This window comes from Macaca nemestrina, chromosome 4 (assembly GCF_043159975.1).
Source record: "Macaca nemestrina isolate mMacNem1 chromosome 4, mMacNem.hap1, whole genome shotgun sequence".
NCBI lineage: Eukaryota > Metazoa > Chordata > Mammalia > Primates > Cercopithecidae > Macaca > Macaca nemestrina.
Window position 1 is genome coordinate 44,789,556 of NC_092128.1, and position 27,225 is coordinate 44,816,780.

The 27,225-nt window shown below is 33.4% G+C and overlaps 1 protein-coding gene across 21 annotated transcripts in view; it reads right to left on the minus strand.

The window, feature by feature from the left end:
- The window catches only part of LOC105475796 (forkhead box P2), a 600,968-nt gene that overhangs the window by 147,474 nt on the left and 426,269 nt on the right, over nt 1-27,225 (minus strand). For 19 of the 21 annotated variants that reach the window (XM_071094601.1, XM_071094595.1, XM_071094597.1 and 16 more), the window contains one exon: nt 15,070-15,159. In XM_071094601.1, coding sequence (XP_070950702.1) covers nt 15,070-15,159 — 90 coding nt within the window. Of the gene's footprint in view, nt 1-11,417; nt 11,476-15,069; nt 15,160-27,225 lie in introns of those variants that run through there. The other 2 variants (XM_071094613.1, XM_071094614.1) reach the window with 2 other exon arrangements.

Genomic DNA, 27,225 nt, shown 5'->3' on the forward strand with positions numbered 1-27,225 from the left:
TTTCTGAAGTGTTCCAGTGATACCAGAATCTAATATGTAATAGCTAAATGAAACATTTTTCTGTTCTGAACTTGTTTGAAATTCATCTTCTATGATTTTTCCCCACCCTTCAAAAAACATTTGCTTCTCTACTTGCAAAGTATGCAAACGTTTCATTTAGTTAAACTATCCAGTGTTTGTTCCACTGCTTACATATGTTCCATCAGAATCCCTCATCAGCACTGCCAGCATTCAGCAGTAACTTCCTGGAGGGAAAGAATCATCTTTGCATAGTTTACTTTGTATTGTGCTTTACCTAATGCTGAGTATATACTGAGTCTTTAATAACATTTTAAGTATAAGTAAAAATATTAAAACTTAAAACCCTATAACCCACTGAACATTAGTCACATAATACACAGGTTTGCATATTTCTAAGTTTTCCTGGAAGAAAAAAACAAACAAAATTTCTTTCACAAAAGTATTTCAAGTCATAACATCACTTTTCACATATCCCTAGGGTCCTGTGAGTCAGTACTAATATATTTGGTAAACTGTTGGTGGCAGAAATTGCTAGATGTTCATCCCCAAATTCAACCTTCTATTTTTCTCTACCTAAAGAGCCCCAACTTTGTTCAATGTGACAAAGGCCTGACTGAACATGATCAGCTTCACAGACTCAGCTGAAGTGATGGGTATTCGTATGATACTGTTTAGGATGGTGAAATTGAAACAGAAATCCCTGTTTGAGGCTTCTGAGAAAGCTGGTTATTAAAATGACAGCTTCAGCTGGTCTGCACCTATTTTTAATGTGCCTTTTCTGTTTTGTTGTTCCCTTCTTTTTGCCTAAAACATGGGCATAATGTCTGGAGGGAGGAGAGTTATCTGTGGCCATGAAGACAAAAGCTACATAGGGGCAGAGCAGGAAGCTAGCTAAGAGGAACCTTGGTCCTCTATGTCATCCTTGAGCAGGTGCACCAGTCAGCTCTGGACTCCTTGTCTATGGAGTTCATGCTTCATGACAAAAATTAATCTATAATCCTAAATGGAGCAGCTAATAAACTTCATAGTACATTTAGATAATATTTTAGTGGAAACATATAATTCATTTGGCTAAGGCAATAGATATAATTAAATCATAAAAATTATATACCAATAAATCATGTAGAAAGTATAGTTTCTTGATATTTAAGAAATCCTCACATCTTAATGTCATCACATGTATTTTTCTTTCTTTTTTTTTTTTTTTTGAGACGGAGTCTCGCTCTTTTGCCCAGGCTAGAGTGCAGTGGTACGACCTCAACTCACTGCAACCTCTGCCTCCCAGGTTCGAGCAATTCTCCTGCCTCAGCCTCCCCAGTGGCTGGGACTACAGGCATGTGCCACCATTCCTGGCTAATTTTTTGTAATTTTTTTAGTAGAGACGGGGTTTCACCGTGTTAGCCAGGATGGTCTCAATCTCCTGACCTCGTGATCTGCCTACCTCAGCCTCTCAAACTGTTGGGATTATAGGCGTGAGTCACAGCGCCAGGTCAATCACATATATTTCTAATACCATTTTCTCAAGCAGGTATCTCACTTCCGGTTCCCTCATGAAAGTATTATTGATACATAGTGGCATTAGAAACATGATTAATATGGAGCAATGAAGGAGTTATATTTTGTTCAAAAAATAAGTAGGAAGTAAGGGATTTATCGTAAGCAAACAACGTGTGTATAAAACTCATAAAACAGAAGATAGAATCAAAGAAGAAAACATTTAGATAAAGATAAAAAAGAATCAATTATTATTGCTAAAAAAAAAAAGTATGTTATATGTTATCTAGCCAAGAAAAGGAATCATTAGAAGTAGTATTTCATAAACAGCCTGCCTAACAGAAGCAAAGTAGTTATATGAGAGAGAGTTGGGTAATGTGACCTGAATCATGTCTTCTAAAGATATTCATATCTGCTTATACTTTGTTTTCTACAAAAACAAATAACCTGATAAATATCATACTTTAATACTTGTTTCATCAGTTGAATGGAAGTGATACCGCAGTCTTATAGGATAGAGAAGGAGCAATACAGTTTACAGAATCCAATTCAATTTGGCAAGAATTTTATTTAGCATCTACCATGTGTCAAGCATTGTGGTAGGAAGTGAGGTTATAAACATGAATAAAATGCAATCTCTGACATCCAAGGATTTAGAGTCTGAGATTGAGTAGAGAAGTAATCAGATAACTGTAATAAAATATGGTATAATCTATCTTCATAACTAGTATATTTGGGATAATAACATAAAAATGCAATTCTGGATATTCACTTGTGTGAGGAGGGATTTTTTTTTTCTTTTTGATGCATCAGAGAAGACTCCAGGGATTAGGGGCCTTGAAGCATGTATAGGAGTTTGCCAATCAGATAAGGGGTGTTGGAATGACTTTCTAAACAGATGGAGAAGCAGGAACAAAATCAAGTAGGTATCAAAGTTTGTATAGTTAATGATGCCCTGCAAAGCACCTGGCATATGTAAAACAACCTATTCATTTGTGAATGAACGAATGAATGAATGAATGAATGAACAAATAAATAGTATGTTTGGAGAGCAGTAAGGATTAAGTCATGGTTGTAATGTATCAGGTGTATGATGGTGCATAGCACCAGTCTATGGAAAGCCTTTTGTGACATGCTGAGATTGAAGAACGGGGCAATTTTTACATCATTAGTGTAGAGGAATATGACACTAACAGATCAGAAGGGCTTAATGGCTGGAGTCTACGGAATGGGGTCAGGTAAAGCTGATGAAAACATTGGACTGGGTAAGGAAAAACAAATAACTTCACATTAGAACATGTTGATCTAGGTTGAGATGCCCCAGTAAGCAAGTGAAAAAACACATCTGGAGCCTAGGAGAAAAGAGGAGCTTGATAGAGTTCTATACAAACACTGGTCTGTAGACTCAACAAATTTATGGAAAACCTATGATGGGCCAGATAGTGGAAACGTGAAGATGAATAAGGCACGGTCTTGGCCCTCAAGAAGCTTATAGTAATTATGATTCAGTGTGATACATACTAGAATAGATGTATTAACAAGATATATAAGTAATATATGGAAGGGAATAATTAATTCCACATAGTGTGTGTGTGCTGGTGAGGATGGGGAGGATATTAAAGGAGACTTCACTGAGTAGTTGACACACAATTGAAATGTAAAAGATGCAAAAAAGATTTCTAGATGAAAAGGTGTAGAAAGGCCTATTGAGAAAAAAACAAGGGAAGGACAGCTGCATGGAGACATGAACCGATGTTTGAGTAACTATAAGTAGTTTGATACTGCACCTCACATAACATGTAAAAACCGGGTAGTGGACAATGAGATCAGAGTGCCAGAGCCATTGCAGCAGACAACTATCAATCTATTGATTGATACAATATAATCAATTTTTTCTTAAGCTTTCTAATACCAAAGGGAAGGCCACTGAGCATAGCAGATATATACTGAGGAGTTTAGGATGCAGATATTATTTTAAAATATTAAAGATAAGAATGGTATGAGTTCATTACTGAAGATTTTACATAAGAAATCATGATAGTAAAAATAAAATTCTGACAATATTGTTGGAAACGATCCTGAAAACGCTGATCAGAGAGAGCCATCTCAAGAAACCTGCTCAGAATTCTTTTTAATTACTTCAGATTTAGATAGTAAATATATAAACAAACAAAAGTTAGTGCTGGGTTGAGATTCAATGACAGTTCTATCTGAAAGTTACCTGAAGTATCACTAGTTCAGCCTTTTCATTGCAAGAGTTGGAAAACTGAATCCCAGAGAGGGAAAATCATATAGTACATTAATAGAATTTGGGGTTAACTGTTTTCTTGTTCCAGAAGAGAATAGTTCAGGCTTCCTATATACTATTCTGTAGGCCAGCTGTATTGTATCTCCTGGAGGGTTTTAAATATCTTTATTTCCAAAGATTCCAACTATCTCTCCTCAATTTTAATTCAGTAGTCTGGGATAGACCCAAGAGCTCCATTTTTGTAAGACTTGTAAGTAATTTTTTAGACTTGAAAATGAACGGTATAAACATGCTCTAAGACTGTGTATGGGAGTGGTGATAGTTATTGATTAAGGAAAATAAATTCTCCTGAAAGGAAGGAAAAATTCAAATGATGGCCATGATTTTGAGAAACTCTAGTTTTAGTCATATTTTAATCACAAGTTAATATGTCTTAAAGGCTTGATTCTATGGGAAAAAGGTAGAATGTAGAGAGAATAATTTTGGTTTTTTTATGTTTGTTTGCTTTTACAGAGATATTCTATCCAAGAATCTGCTACAGTCTTTCTGTGAGACAACAGATTTCTTCATGTCAGCACATCATAATGTTCAATGTGTTCCTTGGTTTGTCACTTGAGAATGTGCAGTAGCACTAGCGGTAGAAGATGTCAAGGTGGCAGCTTTTACAGCAATGCAAGTGTTAGCATTAAAAGTGTAAGGATTTATATACTTCGCAAAGGAATTTTCTGTATATTTTGTGTTATCAAAATGCTTAACTATTAGGTACTAAAAGTTCTGTGTCTACACTGATAAAACTTAAAACTGTAAAAATAGGCACAATCAAATGACAAAAACCAAAATACTTTTAGCCACAGCTTGATGTGATTCAAGACCTTTAACTGAATTTAGACAGAGGCTCTGTAACTGGGAGGGCGGAGAGGGGCATAAAATCCTAAGTTCAGAATCCCTGAACCAACCTAGGAAACAATGAATGGCCATTAAAGTCAAGTCTCTACTAATTTACTCAGTATTTGTGAGAGGTCTCTTCATACTCAAGACACAGCCTTTCCCTATTCCCTGTAATCCTGACACTTGGGAGGCTGGATCAGAAGAATCACTTGAACCCAGGATTCACAGCTCAGCCTGCGCAATACAATGAGACCTTATCTCTATTAAGAAAAAGAAAAAAGAAAATGAAGAAGAGGAAGAAGAGGAAGAAGAGGAGGAAGAGGAGGAAGAGGAAGAGGAAGAAGAGGAAGAAGAGAGAAGAAGAGAGAAGGAGGAAGAAGAAGAAGAAGAAGAAGAAGAAGAAGAAGAAGAAGAAGAAGAAGAAGAAGAAGAAGAAGAAGAAGAAGAAGAAGGAGGAGGAGGAGGAGGAGAGGAAGGAGAGGAAGGAGAGGAAGGAGAGGAAGGAGGAGGAGGAGGAGGAGGAGGAGGAGGAGAAGGAGAAGGAGAAGGAGAAGGAGAAGGAGGAGAAGAAAGAAGAAGAAGAAGAAGAAGAAGAAGAAGAAGAAGAAGAAGAAGAAGAAGAAGAAGAAGAAGAAGAAGAAGAAGAGGAGGAAGAAGAAGAAGAAGAAGAAGAAGAAAAACATGCTAGGCAACTTTTACTCTGAAGGAACATTTCCTGGTAATTTTTTGATGCCAGTGGAGATTTACAGTTAAGGAGGATAAAAATTTTAAGACAGGGAGCTTCTCTCAAGTCTTTAATAAAATAACAAGGAAAGTAGGGGGTACTTGTTTGTTAACTGTGGGTTTTCCTCATAGATGAGAGATGGCAAGATTTGGTAGAATAGAGGCTTAAAATTCACAGATATTATGGATTTGTCTGGTTATTTGCATATGATCGCTAAGTCTCTAGGCACTGCACCTGTGCAATTCTTCAAGCCATGAAACAATCAAGCAGCTGAAAGGTTCAGCTGGTCTTTAGATTGCTGACTTCTCACACATAACCTAATTCCTAAACTCATATGGATTTTTCTATCACTAATGTAGCTTTGCTGTTATCTACCTCACTAATGTAGGAGAACCTATAATGTAAAAAGAACATGTTTCTTTTTAGAAAATTGAAAATTATTCACAGGGCAAATTTTACTGAAATTTTTTAAGTTGTTAACTTGTCTTAGACTTTGCATAAGGCAATGGTAGCTTGGTCCAAAACAAGGACAGTATAAAAGAAAGTCTGCACAAACCCCACCAAAGTTTTGAAACGGAAATTTTCTTTTAATTTGAGGGTTCATGAAGATCTATGGATATATACATTGTGAATGTCAAGGGTCTCCTGTAATTCTACTATAATTAGTTCTTATGAGTGGTTTCTACCTCATCTAATCAGAAAATACAATTTTCATTATGAAAAATCCACTATACTATAGTAATTTATTAGCATTTATCAAGTGCCTTTGGGAAAGGGAACTTAGTGACCAAACATAATTTAACTTAAAATCATGTTAGATTCTTGTAATGAGCTTATATGATTTTCATATTAAGATACAGTGTCTTAAATATTTTGAAAGAACAGGCCAGGTACGGTGGCTCATGCCTATAATCCCAGCACTTTTGGAGGCCGAGGCAGGCAGATCACTTAAGGTCAGGAGTTGGAGGCCAGCATGGCCAACATGGTGAAACCCCGTGACTACTAAATATACAAAAATTAGCTGGGCGTGGCGGTGCATGCCTGTAATCCCAGCTATTAGGGAGGCTGAGGCAGGAGAATCTCTTGAACCTGGGAGGCAGATGTTGCAGTGAGAGATCTTACCACTGCACTCCAATCTGGGTGACAGAGTGAGATTCTGTCTCAAAAACAAACAAACAAACAAAACAAACAAACAAACATTTATTTCACATTTGTTTCATTTTTCCAAATGCTGTTCTTCCAAATTCAGCATTACTAAAATAATCAGCACAACCTTAGATGTTCTTAGAAGAACTGACCACTTAATGTAACTAACCCAAGCAATTCTAGTTTAAATATTCATTTTGTAATAGTTTTCTGAAAAAGCAGACCAAAAGATTAAGGAACAATGAAACCACTTTGATGCAATTTTTAAAAAAGCCACTATAAATGTCATAACAGGAGATTTCTAGCACTAAAAAGAAAAGGAAAAAGCCTTAGGGTTCCAGGTTCTTTTAAGTTCTTCTAAGTAGCTGAGATACTAAAGAGGAGAAATGCTTTCCTGTTGAAACTCCAACTTAATAGCACAAACTATTCTTGGTGTAAGACAAGAATTAAATATTAGACACTGGATTGTAAGAACGGGCACAGTTTTATTTTGTTAGTAAAATGATAGGTTAGAATATCTTTTAGGTTCATGATAGAATTAGATAGTTCCAGATAGTTAAAGTTTCTATTTTCTTATGGGACCAAAGAGACAGTAATAAAGTAAAATAGACAAGATTACATGGTGAGAGAAGAAAATAAAATGGTAAAGGAGAAAAGAAAGCAGTAGAAAAGGTGAAGGCAGCAAAAACATTTTAAGAAAACCGATAGAAATGTGGAAGGCGGGTTGATAGAAATACATAAATAGAATCCACACTGTTTTCCATAATGGTTGAACTAGTTTACAATCCCACCAACAGTGTAAAAGTGTTCCTATTTCTCCACATCCTCTCCAGCACCTGTTGTTTCCTGACTTTTTAATGATCGCCATTCTAACTGGTGTGAGATGGTATCTCATTGTGGTTTTGATTTGCATTTCTCTGATGGCCAGTGATGATGAGCATTTTTTCATGTGTCTGTTGGCTGTATGAATGTCTTCTTTTGAGAAATGTCTGTTCATATCCTTTGCCCACTTTTTGATGGGAGTTATACCTGATGTAAATGATGAGTTGATGGGTGCAGCACACCAACATGGCACAAGTATACATATGTAACAAACCTGCACATTATGCACATGTACACTACAACTTAAAGTATAATAATAATAAATAAATTAAAAAAAAAAGAATCCACAGAGGAAACACAAATAATCTTAAATGTAAGTAAATTTCAAAATAATTTTACTTTTTGTCTTTAATCATGTACTGACACTGTTCTTCACTTTGTCATTCAATTTAGCTTGTATAACACTTCCAAACATCTTAAGATAAAATTCGCAGCCTAAGTCTTAAATCCTATAGAGAGCTCCCATAACAATATTAATGTTCTATTTCTTTCTTGCTCTCACTTTAGTTAAGGTAGAGAAGTCAAGGGAATATATACTTAAAATCCTAATGGATTACAGGAAGAAGCAAATGTAGCAAGGTAGCTAAGAAAAGAGAAAGGTAGCTAAGAAAAGAGAAAATTAGCAAGGTAGCTAAGAAAACAGAAAATTTGGCCTCCTAGAAAGCAAAGTTCTTCCATATTTAATTTATGGAAGTTCTGTATTATATATGCAACATACATTTTCTTACACTGCAATCTGAGAAGCAAAAGTACATTTATTAATTCCTTATTTTCTATTTATCATCCATGTTAAAGTATGATTTTTCTCCATTCATTGTTGATCACATTAGTACTGCAGATCCTGAGTTACTGATGAATGATGAAGAATGAGGGGGATTTAAAATGATCTGTGTTGCAATCAACTATATGTGTTTATGCAAAAATGTTCTCCTTCCTGTGGACATTGCTTGATGTGGCTGACAAGCCTTAACTTTTATAAACTCCCCCTTTTCTTGACCTTCCTTAATAAATCCAATGCTAATTTGATTGCTCTAGTCCCCTCTTGTCTCTTCTGCTTTTTCTTCTTGCTCTAAAAAAATGTGAATATTACTGAGTTCCTCTTTTCAAATTACCTTTTTCAGAAATCTCCTCTACTCCCATGGATTCACCTATTACTTCTGTGTTGCTCCCCAAATATTTCTCTTTAATCTTGACCCCTCTGTCAAGCTCTCTTTCAAATTTGCTAAAAGCTAGCTATTTCCACTTCCTTGTCTTGCCATCTCCTCAAACTCAACATGTCTAAAGCTTAGGTCAACATCATGCCTACCTAAATAGTTTTTAAAGGATTATCCTTATTCCAGGTTTCTCAGAATTCCCTTCCCTGAAAATATCCTCCAAATGTACCGTTGCTACCTTCACAGACCACTGCTTTGATAATTTCACTTCCTCATCAAAAAACTTTAATAGCCCCTTCTACCCAATCCATAAAATACTGCCTTCTTAGCTTGACATTTTAAGCTCTACACAATCAGCGATGTGTATTTCTAGCCCCCAACCCATTCATTATTCCATTAGTATGATATCTCTAGGCTGATCAAAACAAACTACTTACCCTTGCCTAACCAGATCTCAGAATCTCCTGTGACTACATCTTTGATGACATCTTTAAAACAATTCTCCATCAAAAATTCATTTATCTACCTAATTCCTTTTAAGTCCATCATACATGCTAACTTCTCTACAAAGTCTTCCCTGATCACTTGTAGCCTGAATTGATAATTTTCTTTTATAAATGCTTATTGTTCTTTCTGTTTTTCCCATTTCTACAGCACATGCACTGTGGCCAATAATGTATTTATTTGTGCACAACTCTGAATATCTCCTCAACTAAGTCATAAGTCCCTGAGGATATTACACATGATAAATAATCATTCAATTTATATCGAATGAATGAATTTTTTTCCCTCCTCCAACCCTCCTCCTCTGCTCCACTCAGCACAATCTCCTCCTTATTCATTGTTTCAATAAGTTTATTTTTTGAGCTTTATTATTCACCAAGCACTGTGCTAGGCACTAGAGAAGAGTAGAGAATTCATGATTCCTGCTGTCATATAGCTTACAGTTTAATAGAGAAGATAAACATTAAAATACAAGTTTATGTGTGGCGAGTGTGAAGTATATATGTGGTCGGAGCCTATAGCAGGGGAAAACACTCTAGTATTCCTTAAAACACACAGTTACAACAAGGGTATATTTCAAATCATTGAAATAGCTGGGAATAGTAAAAAATTACAGCCAAATGCTGTGATACAGAGTATATATCATAACCTTGAATTAAATACCAATTTCCTGGAGGCTAGCATAAGGGTAATTATTTATTAACTCCTTATCCAAGGATTTATGCTAAGTACTTTACATAATATACTTTTTGGTCTTCACAGCAATCTTTAAAGTTTGGGTATCCTTATTCCTATTTTAGGGATGAGGAAACAGGCTCCAAAGAGATCAAGTTATTCTATCCAAAGCCCTATTAATGGCAAAGGCAGGCTTCCGATCTAAAACACGTCATTCTTTCTTCTGTATGCCAAGAGTATATCATACGGTAAGTTTTCCACACAAGCATGCTCAGTAGTAATGAGCTCAATGTCCCAGACCCTCCTCCACAGGGTGTCAGCCTTGAGCAGCTGGTCATGGATAGAAATACCATCATAGTTTAACAAAAATTGTATTCTATAACATTCTTTTAAATTTGCCTATTTCATGCTGCCTTTTAAGAAATGTTCTTCACTGGAATGGGAAAATAAGAGCCACACAAGACATAGTCTGTTCTTTAAAACAATATTTGAATTAAATACGTTTATTATGATCAAGAAATAATGTATTAGACCTCCTGCTCATTTTTCAATATACAGAAAATATAAATAGTAAAGAATATCTTTAAAAACTTATTTCTAAATTTCGGGCATCACAATAGATTGCTCTATTTAAACCTATATCTCAATTTTTCTGGCAATGCTGCTTTTATTTGGAACAAAATGTGGTTTAGCTTCTCTCCATTTCTTTTACATTATATTTAAAAGTAATACTGAAAAAGAAATATTCAATTTCATTCTTTATAGCTACATAAATAAAATTTTATAATTTCCTAAAAGACATTCTGTAATGCCTGATTCTATATCCCATATAAGTTAGTATTTTCCTCCAGAATATTTTACAAATTATAAAGTTTTATACCTTATTCTTGATTTTTTACATAGAATATGAAATTTCAGTATTGCTAATTAGTTTACTATAGAATTTCTGGTTTTGTCAGCTTTTGTTATTTTTAACAATTTGGAATGAAATAGTAAAGTAAAAATAATGTTAAGTTGCATTATATCAAAACATAGTTCAATGTAGATTATTAAATGCATTGGTTAAATAATTTTTATGTAGCTTATATTTCTCATAAATGCAATTTATAATATTTCAAGGCATTAAACAAAACAAAGCTTCCTCAGATATACAGAATTATATTTGCACAATGGTTTTCATACATGTGGGATTTAATTCTTTGTTTCCAAGGCACTGTTTCTGGATGTGGCATGTTAATAAACAAATGCTTTGTAACAAAAACCAGGCAAAAAAAACATAACCCTTACTTCATAAGGCAATATCCAACAAGATACATTTAATCCTGAAAAATTAAGATACCTTTCACTTACTTCAAAATGAAAACAAAATAAATATTTAACCATGGAATTTAAGATCTTGTTCATCAGTTAGCCCAATGTCTTTATTTTAAAGATGTTCAGCAACTTCCTCAAACTTATATAACTATTTGTGGCAGAGTCAGAATAAGACCCCCAAGTTTAATTCTCTTTTGCTTTTTACTATTCCATTCTTGAACTTCTTAAGACAGAATTATAAAAATTTTAGAATTCAATTACCTATTAGAAAGGAGAACTTTATATTATATATTAACCTACAATGAAGGAAGTGATTACAATGCTAAAAACTATTATTCATCTAAGATAGCAAAGCAATGGCATTTACCTTAAATTTACGTCTCTGCTCTGCACAGCTGTTGAAGAACCACAAGTCTGTCTCATGGCTGTAAATGTAACAAGAACAATAATGCGACCAATTTTCATATCTAAACTAAATTAAGTAGATTTGTCATAGGCTAGAAAATTGAAAATGTATTTTACAAATTGTTTTTTTAATTTACAGATTATGGAAGTGTGCATGTGTGTGTATGTGCATGTGGGCATTTGTGTGTGTGTGTGGTGTGGTGTGTTAACTCAGTCTTTCTAAACTGAAAATTAGTTTCATGAAATTGAAAGGATTAAGTATTATTCTTTTTGGCTAACTTTCCTCATTGTGGATCACTATGAATATATCAATTCTAGGAAGTGCTAGGGTAGATTTAAATAAATAAAACAAATTAAAGTGAGAAGCTGTCTTTGACTGTTATTATTAGGATATGTTTTCTGGGATACACAGTAAGAATGTAAAGCAGAAACATCTGGTAATGCTTAAGTTAATATTGGCTCCCATTTGCATCACAATCTTTATATATTATTCATCAATATGCCATTAATCAATGTACTTGCTGATTGTACCTATTCAATTGGTGTTTCATGTCATGAGTAGATTATGTAAACATGTTTCAAATACATATATTCAGATATCTATACATGAAAGTGAAATCACTACTGCAATTGGCACTCAAGCTTGTCAGATGTGATGTTTTCTTCTTTCCATTTTGCATTAGACATGCTAATATCTATGCCATCTGTAGCACAAAATCCTGAACAAATGTAAATGAAAAAATAATAGTAGATAAATACTAGTCTACTAAAAATAGACTCTGTACCATGTCACACTTCAAATCTGGCCACCACTTCTTAACACAGAAAATAAATTCAGGTGAATGTTAACAAGCAACTGAATATTGTTCTTGTGACTTGAGCCATCAAAACAGGTTTTTAAATCTGTATTTTCTTTCAAACTTTATAAAGTAGTTCTCTATCAAAATTATACTTTAAAATAAAAAATACAAATTATCTCTTTTGGTCCACTAAAGATGTTATGCCTGTCACATTAAGAGCCATCATAATCGATTAATACCAAATACCTTGCCTTGCACATACAGATTTTGAAACATTTTCAATTATCCTTTTGAAATGTAAAGATAATACACTAACTCTTATGAAAGTTTGGTTAAACACTTAGTTACGTAGAAAAAGATCTAAGTTTTGAGAGAATCATATAAGAGAACTTCTAAAATGTTAATTTCATATTAAATTACTGAAAATTTTAACAAAAAAATTGTACCCTTTTTTAAAACATTAGTGGCAAATAGTGCAACTCATGATATTTGAAGATACAAAGATAAGCATTACCTAATATTCCTGTTTAACAACAGATGTGTAAGCTAGTATCAGATGCTGTTAAGCTTGTATTAGATTTTTAATACAATCCCAGCATGTCTCTAGTTGCTAAGCTTATCAAGTCCTATGAAATACTAAAAATGAAGGCTCACATTATAATAATTGCAGTGTATATTTTGGTGAATAAGTCTCATTCAATATTTCTAAATTCTCATTCATAAAACGCAATTTCTCATTCGTATGATATTTTGGCATGCGATCTCATTAAAATTACAAAATAATACTGAAATGCTAGTTTTATAGTCTAAGCAATGGAGATATATTCAGATTAATATGCATCACAAAATGAAAAACAAGTGACACAGTGAAAGTCTTTGTAGTCATGGTCAGCAACTGCAACTGTCAAAAGGTATTTATAGGAGTTTTAATCATTCTTTTATGCTAAAATAACAAAATTGGAGACTTCTGCTCAAAATTTTACTTATGCATTGATAAACAGACAACGATTTCTCATTTTAGAGCCATTAATATTCCCACATTCTATTGTGGGTATTTTGTAAGGAAAAATATGTATATTTTAGTCCAAGTATCAAATCTTGCCTTTCAATGCAACAACAACAAAAAAATAGAAAAACTAAAGCCCAGCCATTCTTTCCAGAGATACCTTGGTAACCAGCAATATAGAAACTTCTACTGGACTTAGCTTTGGAGAGGAAGAAGCAACTGTGAATTCCTCAATTTTGTCAAGAAATATGATGAAATAGAATTAGGAAAATATATAGTGTTTTTTAGACACTCAAAACAGTAACTTCATTCCTATCTTTTGCTTATGTTGCCAGCATCTAATTCTCCTTTTCTATTCCAACAAGAAAGCAAAATTCCCACTCTGAAGCCATAGTGAGGATAAACATTTCATTTGCTATCTTCTGTGACTTCTATGTAAATTTTTCTCTGTCATGTAAATGCATGAAGAGACTCTCATGGAATCAGATAACTCCATGGAAATACTACACCTACGCTCCCATTATAAATTGGGAAAGAATATGATGGTGAGGAAAGTGACACAGAATTATTCATTAGTTAAAACAAAGGAACGTGAAATTGCTTTTAAAAGAGAAAAAAATTGAAAAGAATCTTAAACTCAGGCTGATTAAATAAAACTTTCATTTCCAGTCATGGCAGACATCTGTTCTCTGTTGAAACATCCCTTATCCCTATCCCCAAGTCCCTCTTCTTCTCATCCACCCTCCACAAATGACTTTGTTCCCAGGAAAATCTATTCTTATCTCAAATTTGTTTAGGGAGCATACATTTTATCCAGTTTTTAGGTAATAACTAATTTTTGGATTGTATAAATCAGTAGCTTATACTTCTCTCTTACACAAACTAAGCTTCAGAAGGCCATCATGTAAGACTTAGTTACTAACATCTGTAAGTACACCTGAAAATAAACACAGACAGCTGGGCCATAAAAATTTTTTTTTTTGTTAAAATAAAGCCATAAGAGATGCTTAAAAAAACTAAATTTGCCTTATTAGAAATGTATGTAACACATGATTCAGGAAAAAGCATTACTTATCTTTCAACAGAGCTGGTGAACACTTTGAGAGATGTTGTATGGAACTCCAGAATTTACCTTCCAAACAGTCAAAAAATATACCTTAGAAATATTTCCCCCCCAAGAAAATGTCCCACATATTTTGGTTAAGAAGACTACATAAAACAAGGATTATATTATGTAACAAAAGTTACTTTAAAAGACATACATACTATCAGTTTCACAGGACAAACATAGTGAGTAAGGACAACAAACTCCAGAATGTGTTTTTATAACTGTAGCAACAGCAATAACTCCTTGGCAAACTCAAACAGTTTTTCTGGCAATCCTTGAGGTTTTCTGCATTTGTCACTTGGATACAACTGCGGAAGGGTTGTCTAAGACTTCTTTGTTTCCTTCCACACCATTTTACTATAACTTTGGTTTTAAGAAAAAAATTTTACATTTCAACCTATGTATGCATAAAAAATCCCACAAGGGGGTTTTATGCAAAATTCTTTAAGCCTATATACACCAAATATGGTTCCTATGTATTTTTTGCAAGGAGTTACCTTGTAAACTTTTAAAATGTATGCCAACAGAATATTATTTTTTTCTCTTTTAAGAAGATAAAATGAATTCTCTTTATGAATTAAAATTACCTACCTATGCAAATGTAATAATTTCCTGTATATATACAACTGGGTCTGCACATCTGTTATCATTATGAACATCTTTTAAAATAAGACCCCAAGGACAGGAGTGCTTTACTAACCTGCAGTGGTCTCTGTTTATCACTGCTCTTAGGAGATTTCAATCCACTTGTTTGCTGCTGTAAAAGAAGTTGTCTTGCTGCCTGGAGAGCCTAGAAGTAAAAATGAAACCATATCTAAATATTTTGTTGAAAGTTATCAATTATCTCTTGGTTAACAGTAAAAGGATTCAATGTACAAGAACTCCCATATTCCTTTCTAGAGAGAATCATTGTTGTTTATCTTCTAATACGAAAAAAAACTGCCAAACACACATATATAACTTTACTCAGAATCACAGAGAAACATGCAATCCTGCAGGAAATAAAGTTAATTTGTTTAAAGTGCTTAAAGAGGATAAAAATCATAAACTGCATCAATAAACTCATTTCCACAAGGAACTTGTCTTTGAGTGTTCAACTAAAATGCCCACTCCCTTTTAAATTATCATTCAATTTGCATTTTCATATTACAATTTTGAGGCAAAAGCAGTAGACTTCAAGTGTTACCGGAAGCTGTAATTAAATTTGACAAATCAACATCAGATTATCTTGAAAGTGAATTAATAAGGATTTTCACTAAAGATTAAAAACACTTTTTTTGTACTTACAATTCAAGGGGAAACCTCTCCTTTGACAAAATAAAGTGCAGTTTTAATGCCAAATAAAATTGAGTGGTTTTCATTTGCATTCTTAGCAAAATCAGAGAACAAAGAAATTACCACTCAACCAATCAGGTTTGTTTCTATGTGTGACAGAATACCAATCAAAATAGAAGATGTTTTCGTTTATTTTTATGTTTTCTTTCCCACTTAGGAAAATAAAACTTAACATAAGAAATTAATGTAAGCATTTCATTTAGTGGAGGAGGAACAGTTCAGTAAATGTACTATATAAACTTAACATGTAAAAGCTAGTGCCATAGACCAAAAATGCAGAGTAAATTCTTCTAAAGGTAGGAGTATAAACTAATTAACAAAAACTTTTAAGAGTCTCTTAAAAAAATCATTTTCTCTCTCAACAACTGAGTTCAATGCACACTAATGGGGAAATTTTTCAAGACATAAAACTAACCTGTATCATTGGCCTACTATGTTATTTACTGCTTTTGAATACAAGATACATTTTTCACAATGAGAAAACATTATTGGATTAATATTCTTCTATAATAATCAAGAATTTCAGCTGATAAAAAGTACAATTTTGATTGTAATCAATGATCTGGTTTTTAAGAGAGTTTCTAGTATCCATGACAACAGTTGCTTTGACAAGATGTGCATATGGCATTACACTGCCAGCTGGTGTGAACAATGTTTGAACTACTGCATTGAGATGCTGAGCAAACAGAAAAAGTTGCCACGTCTTAACCCTCAGGGAAGGCAGTCATCCCCTGATCAATTATGAAAAGACAGAGAGGGCTGCTACAGTCTGGCTCCAAGCAAGTTTTCTGAAAGGCAGGCAGACATAGAAACCAAAGTAAACAAACTGAATGCACTAGCACCATCTCCTAACAACATTGATTTGTCTTCCCATAGCAGGATCTGGCATAGTTTGTAAAGCACACTTTTTACATTTGGAGACACACTCACTCACGATAATCATCTTTGTTGTTGTTTTTTAACTTTTCAAGTCATTACAAATTAACCTAAATATTTCTAAGGATGGCACATTCCAGTGAACTCAGGGAATTTATTATAGAGTTCAGTTTGAAAAAACAAAAAAAATTCATAATTACTTTATTATCATACGACTATTTGAAACTTTTTGTTCAATATTCTAAATAATATATCCTTCCTATTTAAATTGTAACTTATAAAGTGACTACAAATGATATTTTTCCAAATGGAAATTACAATAGGTGTCCTAGGCTGTGTCTCTGAAATTCTCAAAATAAAAATGCATTCAATTATTTTTCCAGTTGATGCTTAATTGTTTTCATGTAGTTTTTTTTTTCTTTTTGAGTTGATGAGTTTATTTTGTATACCTATTACCTTAATTTATATTAAATTATGTAGTTATCTATTATTCTTAAAAAATTTTAATGAACACTGTTTAGGATCTTAGAATCATGAATGACAAGGATTAAAAGCAATCTTAAAAATCATCTAATCTGACCTTCTCATTCTAGCAAATAAGAAAAATGAAACCTAGAATAGCCAGTTGTTTTGTTCAAGATCACAAAGCAATTTATGAATGTTGTTTTCAAGGTCTCCTGGCTTCCAGGCCTGAGTGTATTCCACTGTGCCATATTGTTTCTGTTCTGTCAAAGGAATCATTAGTAGGCAATGAGTAAGATTCTAGTAAAGGAGAATATATGACATTATAATGAATTATTCTTCACCAGTAAAGAGAGCGTATTCATTTTTCAGACTTTACATGGGAAACAACAATATAACCATTTTGTTTTGAATCTGTAAATGAATAGAACCACTATCACAGAATGTATATTGTTTTTATGGCTACTGCCCCCATCATCCTTAACTTGGATTTCATTATATATTGATACTTCCCTGATGCTTGATGGAACTCTAAACTTCTGTAACATCCTGATTATCTGATCAATTATTACTATAGAACTGCACAATTCTAGAGCTGGACAAGGCCTTAGAAACTGCCTAGCCTACCTTTCTCAAACAAGTAACTGAAGAATCAATACTAGAATAACTTGATTGAAGTCACAAAGCAGTAGCAGATCCTGGTCAAAAACTCTGGCTCTTCTCTCCCAAGCTTGGGACCCCATCCATTTTACCACCCTGCGTTATATTCATTCAACAAAACCCATGTAATCAATGGAATATGTCAATGTTATGTAACGTCTGTAGACAAACACTAGAAAATTAAATATATTACAAGTTTCACTCATCAAAGTATCACTAGTCAAAAGCATACACCTACACTGTTAGGAAAGGAGTGATAATAGTAATGAAATATCACAGGATAGCTGGCTAAAAAAATGCTTCCACTTTTAAAGTATTTTGGTTTTCATATGCATTTATAGTTCTCTCCAAAATAGCTGAGGATCATCTTTTAATACAAACTCTTAGGAAAAATAACTTCTTTCCTATTTCAACATTCTCTTGGTATAGTAGAGATTGCTGTAGTAAGCATAAGAGATGGGAGAACAAAAAACAATTCCAGGAGATCAGGAATGATTTAAAACTCATAAGCAGAAAGCTCTGGCAGTTTGCATTCTCACTGCATGCATCATATGACATTTTTATTTCCAGTATTCTGGATAACACTTTAAGACTGAATTTCAACAAACAATTGCTCAGAGACATTTAGTTCATCTTTGCAATTAATTATTATAGCTACTCAAAAAATGAAAGATTATTAGATAAAACACTTCCATCAATATAAAGTGTTAGGTGTCAAATGACACAAAATATTAATTTAAAAATCACTTGCCACTTCTCTCAATACAAACAAAAGATTAAATCCAGGGCCATTCATAAAGTTCTCTGAGCCATCCAGTCATTTAGATGGTCACCCTCCCCCACAAAAATTAATTTAGAACAAAAATAAAAGTTGTTTACAAAATTTCCTTTCATAATGATTGAGTCTGTTTCCAATGTATCAGAAACAAGAAAGAGATTTCAAAGCCAGCCAAACCATATCTAGTTTCCAAAAACACATTTGTTTTTAATTAGGGGTGCACATTACTTAATGAAGTTATCCTATTTTAGGAAACCTAAAGAAAATTAAGATAAGACATCTTAAAATTTGAAATCAGGTTAAATTTAAAAATTTGAAAAAAAGAAATAATCTGTATAAGACACTAAAGGTAAACATTTTGTTAGACTGTAGAGATGTGGGAATGCACATATTTCATAATTTAGTGCATTGTTCTCTGAAATACTTACTGAAAACATCATTCCTAACTCATACTGTGCATTTTAAACTAAATTTTTGTACGAAAAGCAAAGTTCAAGCATACTTCTTCACTAGTAGTAATTTTATGCTAGTTATGAACCTCACAGAATAATTCTAATGAGTAGGTCTTCGTGATAATTAACTAAGGATAAAAATGCTTTGTAACCTGTCAGATAAATACTTTTTTCCACTGAAGAACACTGAAAACTTTCACCAAATATAAAATTATTTGAGAATAGCTTAGAAATACCCAGTAAAACAAAAAAATGTTGAGTATGCTATGGCTTATAAATAACTTTTTTTTTCAAAGTAAATATATGTATATTTGGGGAAAAAACAGACATCAGTCATATCTCTCCCCATAAAAATAGGAATGCTTAACCTATCAGCCTGTTGCATTTGAGACATTAAAATGAAAAATGACATCTACGCCCATTAATATCTTCAATGTATAAACAGCACAGCGTGACACATTCTTGAGAGCTGAAGGCTACAAAATCTCTCTGAAACATAAATAACAAAGCACTCAGAAGCATATTTGATGTTGATATTCATCTCTGAGAAAAACACTGTTGCCTAGGCTTCTTATGAAAATAGATGCAGCCCAAATGGATCTCCTGTAATTGGTTTCAGATAGCGAGGTCAGAAGAAATATGATACAAGAAACGATTATGTGGAACAGGCGAAACAAGAATGTTTACACAGTCACTCCCTAGTTATACTGACAAGGGGTGTATACTTTGCAGATAACCAGAACCAAAAAAAAAACTGCCAGCAGGACATCCAGATTTTTGCTCCTCATATTCATATAGTTTAACCTTTAACACATTATGTCTTCAACATGTTACTTTGAATACGAAACATAAAATAAGTTTTCAAACAGAGTTTAATTTTCTAATTATTTTCCCAAGTGTGGTTGATAAAAAGTATATTCAGATCCTTCCAGAAAGGATATAAATTCGTATTCTGTTTGGCCTTTTTTCATATTATGCTCCCACTAAAGAGAATATACTGATAAATGTAATCTGAAGTCTCATAATGTTATTTAATAGAAGAAAATTAATCATCTAATTGGCATAACCTATTTTCAAATAGCAATCTATCAGAGTGAAATTATGCATCTGTAGCTATTGACCTTCTATTTTTCCATCCTGATACATAATTAGACTGTTTGTTTAAAAAGCTAATTATTAAAAAATGTTTTAAAAAAGATATTTTTACAGTATATTTTACATAAAGTTAGAAAATTAATGTGTGGATATATTATATTTATACTGTACATCACTATGGAGGCCAAATTGAGATACTAAGACTACTTATTGTATAGTAATTATAAAATAATACTATACTCTAATAAGGGTACTTTAGTATGAGTAATTACTTGCAAAGCATCCTATTTACCCATCAAATGTCAGAGTGGTTTTGGCTTATATCTCATGATATAGAGACAAAGGACAGACAATCAGGATATTGAATGTGTGATGGAATGGATCCTCAAGTCATCCTCAGAAGTGAGAATAAATTCTTCAAGGTTCAGGTTCAAACCCAATATTCAATATATTCCATTATGGCTCCAAAGCCCCAGATGACCTCAGAAATTCTATGAAATAAACCTGTGAGTTAACAGTAACTAATATCTAAGACAGGTTTTGTTTTTTCAGATGTAGAATGAGTTTAATAGGGAGAACACATTCTCTTCCTCAGAGTCAGCATTCTACAGGGGGCAGTACACAAAGTAGCCTGATAGTCCTAGCTCTATGTTCTTCACTATTCTATTGCTAATGGTAATAAATTGCTAATGTAATATCCTAATATTATCTACAGTAATTTTAAATACATAATAAGGAATTCTGTCCAACTTTAAAATTCTGGGGTATGAAAGGTAAAGACAAAATAGGACTGATTTTATTAAAATTAATGATTTTACAACTTCTCTTTATCATGGGACATGTTCCAGTAACTATAATAGTTTTTGTGCATTATTTTGATTATTTTTCTTTCTGCTATACAATACTTGATTATTTTTCCCAAATAGATTTTGGATTTACTTTTTGTTTTACACTTACCTTAGCAAGGTTTTTTTTTTCATTATGAGACCAATATCATCTTTTGCTTGGATATGTATTGAAAACTCATTACTTTTATATTGCTATAATTTCAACCAGTATATCAGATATTAACTGAAAAATACATGCTACTAAATTATACTACAATATCTGAATGTAAACTATTATTTGAATCCTCTGTTCTGAATATGCTCTTCAACTTAAAAGTAAGACTGTAAGAGAAGTAGTATTTGGGAAAATATTTGGAAGAATAAAATACATAAAAGTATTTGACCTTAAAAATGTTTGTGACTATATCCCATATACCTAGCAAAGAACTAAGCACTGCACACTTGTGGAGGCAGAAGGAGTGATATGACATTGTTTCTATCTTTAAAAGATTATTGTTTAATAAGAAAGATCTAGATGAATGTCAAAAGGCCATAAACAACGTTTTAAAAACGCTTCAGGAGTTCATAAGTAGAATAAATTATTTTTGTTGAGAAGCTCATTGAAATTTTTATGAAGGATATAATATTTGCACTGGACTTACATGACAATCATCTCGTGGAGATGACAGAAGGCCATGCCAAGTAGGAACAAAGAAAATGTGAGATTATATATAGTGAAAAGAAAATAATTGATCTTGGATAGAGCATACACTTAGTCTAGAAACTAGTAAAACAGGATGACAAGATTGGTTGGGGTTAATTATTGGATATAACTAAACAATAAATGACAAAGAGTCTTGATGTTATATAGCAGGTAAGAACAAACTTTGCTGAAATCTGGCAATAAAATAAGCCTGGCCCAGGACAATACTGAAGTCATGTTGTAAAGGATAGATAAGGGATGAAGAGAGTGAGACAAGACAGAGGTATAAAGACTTGTAAAAAGGTATGTGCAACTGTCCAAATAAGAGATAAGAATAACATGAATCATGTTAGTTCGAAATAAGAATCATGAGAGGTACTGTCAAAGAAGAGCCAGCACAACTTCATAAATGGGTATGAGGTAAAGGCTAGCAGGAGTCAATGATGACTTCAAAATTTTAAGCTGAAAGGAACTGAAAGAACAGCTGTGTCACTACTAAAAGGGAGGAAATTAGATTATTAAACACAGGCACTGGAGAGAAGATTATGTTGTTTGCCTGATGGCAGAATAATCAAGAGAAGATTTCTTTTTTTTTTTTAATTTTTATTTATTTATTTATTATTGAGAAGATTTCTTTAGTAGATAGTAAATATAATGCAGGGCTCTAGATTGAGGGTGATCAGAGTGATCCCACTGACAACAGATTCCCAAAAGTAAGACATAGATGAATAGTTAAGGTAAAGGGAGTTTATTAGATTGTTGGTAAAGACACCACAGAGAGAGGAAGAGTCAAGACCTCAAACTGCAGAATATTTTCTTGAGACGAGATGAGGAAATAGTGAAAAGGAAGACAATGAATTGTGAGGAGAGCACAGTAATAGAAGTCCAAAAGACTTCTGGAAAAGGTTAAACAAAGAATTATCATATGATCCATTAATTCCACCCAAGGTACAATATATACCTAAGAGAAATAAAAACTTACATTCCCACAAAAAGTTGTACATAATTGTTCATAGCAACATTATGCATAATAGCAAAAGATGTAAACAACCCAAATTCCCTTCAACTCATGAATAGATAAAATACGGTATATTTATTTAATAGAATATTTGTCCATAAAAGGATGGAGTATTGATACCTGCTACAACATGGATAAACTTTGAAAATATTATGCTAAATTTAAAAAGTCAGTAACAAAAGATCATATACTGTATCATTCCGTTTGTATAATATGCCTGGAATAGACATACCTAAAGAGAAAAAAAAAAGGGGGATTAGTGGTTACAAGGGCCCAGACATAAGATAGAATGGAAAGTGGCTGCTAATGAGAATGGAGTTTCTTTTTAGGGTGATGAGAATGTTCTGGAATTAAACAGTGGTGACAGTTGAACAATCTGGTGAATATGCTAAAAAGCCCCTGAACTATATACATGAAAAGGTTAAGTTTTGTGATACATAAATTATATCTCGATAAAGCTGTTATATATTTAAAAATTGTGAGAGGACAGGATAAATGATACTATCTTCAAACATCAAAAACTCAAAGAGGCCAAGATTTGATGAAAGTTCATGTAGATCTGATGATTTGTATGTGACCTATCAGATACCAGTTCCTACAGAGTACTGAAGAAGTAGATTGCAGGGAGTTACTGGGGAATTAATGGGGACACCATAGCCATGAGTGCAAACCATTGTTTTGATTAGTTCTGTGAAGACTAAAATAAAAGAGAGTTACAGTTTGAGGGGTTTTGTTTGTTGTTGTTTTTTAAATAAAGAAACAATAATGAGCTCAATAAATACTAAAAAAAGTTTCTGTTTGTTTTTGAGATGACATTTCGCTCTTGTTGTCCAGGTTGGAGTGCAATGGTGTGATCTCGGCTCACGGTAACCTCCGCCTCCCAAGTTCAAGCGTTTCTCCTGCCTCAGCCTCCCAAGTAGCTGCGATTAGAGGTGCCTGCTATCACGCCCGGCTAATTTTTGTACTTTTAGTAGAGACGGGTTTTCACCACGTTGGTCAGGCTGGTCTGAAACTCCTGACCTCAGGTGATCTGCCCATCTTGGCCTCCCAGAGTGCTGGGATTACAGGCATGGGCCACCGTGCCCGGCCAAAATATGTAAATGTTAATAAGAAAACTGAGCAAGTCCCCAGAATAGGGAACGGGAAAGGACTGAATTAAGGAGCAGCAGCAGGTAGCTGATAGACTTACGGGGAGGAGACAGGCTGAAGAGATGGGAGGACAGGTGACTTTGACAGGCAGAGGTAGGAAAGGAAAAGAGCTCACAGTGGATGGTCTCAACTAATTCAGAAAATAAAGAGGTGTGGTTATCTTTTGAGAATGAGAGAGAGATTGGAATTTCAGGAGAAACAAAAGTGGGAAGCTTTTCTATCACTCTTCTGAGAAATATAGCTGATGGGTAAAAAGTGGTATTTAAATTGCTGTTAGATACACTGATGACATATAAATATATTGGTATTTTCTTATGGAATATTGCCTCCAGGACTAAATGAAGAACTACGTACTTTTCTACTGCTCTAATTTAATGCAGCTAGTAATACTTAACTTCACACGTAAGTGATTGTGAAGTCAGAGAGGATAATGTACTTTAAAGTATTTTAAAAGCTAAAGTATAAAGTAGTATTATTCCAGGTGAAGACTTTTGAAATTAGGGTTCCTCCAGTGGGTATCAGTTCTTCTCAGTGTATGATGCTTAGAAGTATATGATGCTTGGAAATATATAATAATAGTCATTTGAAACTAACTCCTGATTGCTAGCTTTAGTGGGTTTGCTAAAAAGGTATGTGCATTTTAACTAATGTGTTTGGCATACTGTAATTCCTGAAAGTTTACCTCAATATGCATTTAGTTCTGCAATCTGTCCAAGTTAGATAATGCCCCATTGGATAGAAAGAGTATCTTAATAGAGTCATGTTCTATGATATTTTGAAAAGTTGTATTTTAATCTCCTCTAGGACTTTAAGGGGAAGGATATATAATTTCATGAATGTACTTGTGAGATATAACCCCTATTCTCCCATCCCATATCACCACATCTGAATGAATATGTACATATGCAATACACCCAATGCTATGGAATCACTTGCACACAAGAATCTTTTAGTATGGTAGGAAAGATAAAATATATTCAGTTTAATTATGTTGCAATGCAGAAATTTGCTGTAAGCCATCAAAAGGTATTACAAAAAGTGACTATAAGGGTTCAGTAAAAACAAAAAGAAAAGGAAAATTAATGATTAAGTGCTCATGATATGCCAGTTATAATTCTAAATTTAATCTTCAAAACACCCTCTTTTTATCACAGATGTATAAACTGAGACTCAGCATAATTAGGTTATATGTTCAAGCTTTTTCACCAAAGCCTTGGAGTGGCATAACAGATCCGAACAACTATCTGGCTGACTCTGAAGCTCATTCTCTTTCTACGAGGGGTAGTCAGGAAAATTATATAACTGAAGGGACGTTTATACAGTAAAAGACTCAAGTAAAGAGCTGTTCAGGGTATAAAGAGAACAAAATAAATTGAGTTATTAACAGCATTGCTAGTTATGCCAACTAAAACAACATAAAGAATTCCAAGCAAATTATTTTTCTTTTTCTTTACTTTTCATGAAGATAAATAGACATACAAGCTTATATTCTAAAGGAATTTTACTCCCCTTAAAAAAGTGTCTCCAAAGTTATTAAGCACTGGATTTAGGATGTTCATTAAAGAAAAAAGGCCAATATTAAAGATGAAAAATTTTTAATAATAATCATCTTCTGCCACACCAAATACAAAATGATATCATCTATAAATAAGCATTAAACAATAGGTACTATTTTCTGATGAAGTTAAAAGTAGAGTTGCCAAAATAGAAGATTCCCAGTTAAATTTGAATTTATTTCTGTTTTTACTTGCTAAACCTGACAACTCTAGATAGAAAAAGTAAGCATTTCAGAATACGTAGCCAAGGTAACAAGACTGTTTACACCAAGTTACTCACTTAAACATAAATATACTATTCATTTCATCAGTGTAAATGCTTTTTAGTCCTCATAAGAGTAACAAAGCCATCTTATCTATATTCAACAGGTTAGCTAGGGTAGTGACTTGAGGGCTTAGGCTGCTTCTCTATGAGAAGGAATGCTCATGAGGTTATTAATGGATAGCAAAAGGATGTGGTGGACAACTCCAAAGGAAGAGCGAGTGCACGTGTTTTTGCAAAAAGACAGTCGAAGAAAAGCAGAGGAAAAGTTTCAGAGTTCACATTCTAGTTTTCTGCAATTGGAGGCACAGATGAGACAAAAGCAAAACTTCAGTTCTCTATTCACCTTAAGAAATGATGAGGATCAGTAGCCAGAAACCCCAAGGCAAAGATTATGACCCTGCATGGAACCAAGGCAAGGAAATGCTACCCCAGATCTACAGGAAGGAGGCTTGAGGCAGACAACCTCTGCATGTGTCACCAAGGCTGGATCCAGGGAAGGAAAGAGATGGGTGGGGGGGAACCATTTGAGAAGAGAGAGGCCTTGGTTAGTGCAGGTGCAGACACAGTGGGCTCAGAACCTCTAAAGGAGAGACCCTAAAGCTAAAATTAGAATACTCTTAGAAACAAAATGACAGAGATGCCGAGGAGGCATCAGAAAATTCAAGTTCTAATCCCAGCACCATTCTGAGTTTCTGTAGGATCTCATCCCTATCATTGATGATCTCTCAATAAATTCCTTTTTCCCAAACAGTTTACAATTTACAAACTTTACAGGGTAATGTAAATTGTGAAACACAAAGCTCACTGAAGATAAGAAATGTTAGCTATAAAGAACCAACTGCTGATGAAATATTATAATAATTTAAAATACTATTAAATAAATGAAAGAAGAAATGCCTTTATATTTAGATCATATAATTTATTTTTATTTACATAAATATAAAATTTTCAACATTTATGTTTGTAAGGTAAAGTATGAAGCATATATATGCCTGTGTAACATTCTGAAGTGAATTCACAAAGATACATTTTACAGATCTTGGGCAAATTAACCTTAGGGAGAAATCTGTTTTCTATTCCAGCCATTAACAAATTTAGGTTAGATTATCTTTAGCATATAATGTGGTAAATTAAGAGTTATTAACATGATAATGTGATACAAGTGTTCTTTTCAATAAAATAAGATACAAACTAATGGTGAAAATAATCATCCCTTAATATTTTTGTAACTACATCCATGTAATTTTTACGGCGTCCTTCAGGCTTAAGCCCTAAAAATCTGTCAAGTGTACTGAGTTTTAAAATTTTAACTCTATCAAAGAGGGTAAAATATATTTCTGATTTCAAAATTATTTCTTATACTCAATTGTCTACAATATGATTTGTAGAAAATATGCATATAAATAAAAAAAGTACAAATATCCACTTAGAAAATGGTGCCTGTTAGTAGATATCAGCAGTTTAAGAGCCAGTAGATGGGAAGACCCAGGAAGGCTTCTTGCTTGCAGGAAATGATCTGCTAGGGAACAAAGTTCTTAAAGGTGAATATCCCACTGCTGTTTTGTTTTCACTTACGTCCATTACCACAGTGAAATTCGGACTGGTAGAAAAAACAAGTTCCTCCCTCATCCATTTTTTTTTTTAACAAGCTTTTGTCAGTGGCCCACTTGTTGAAGAGAC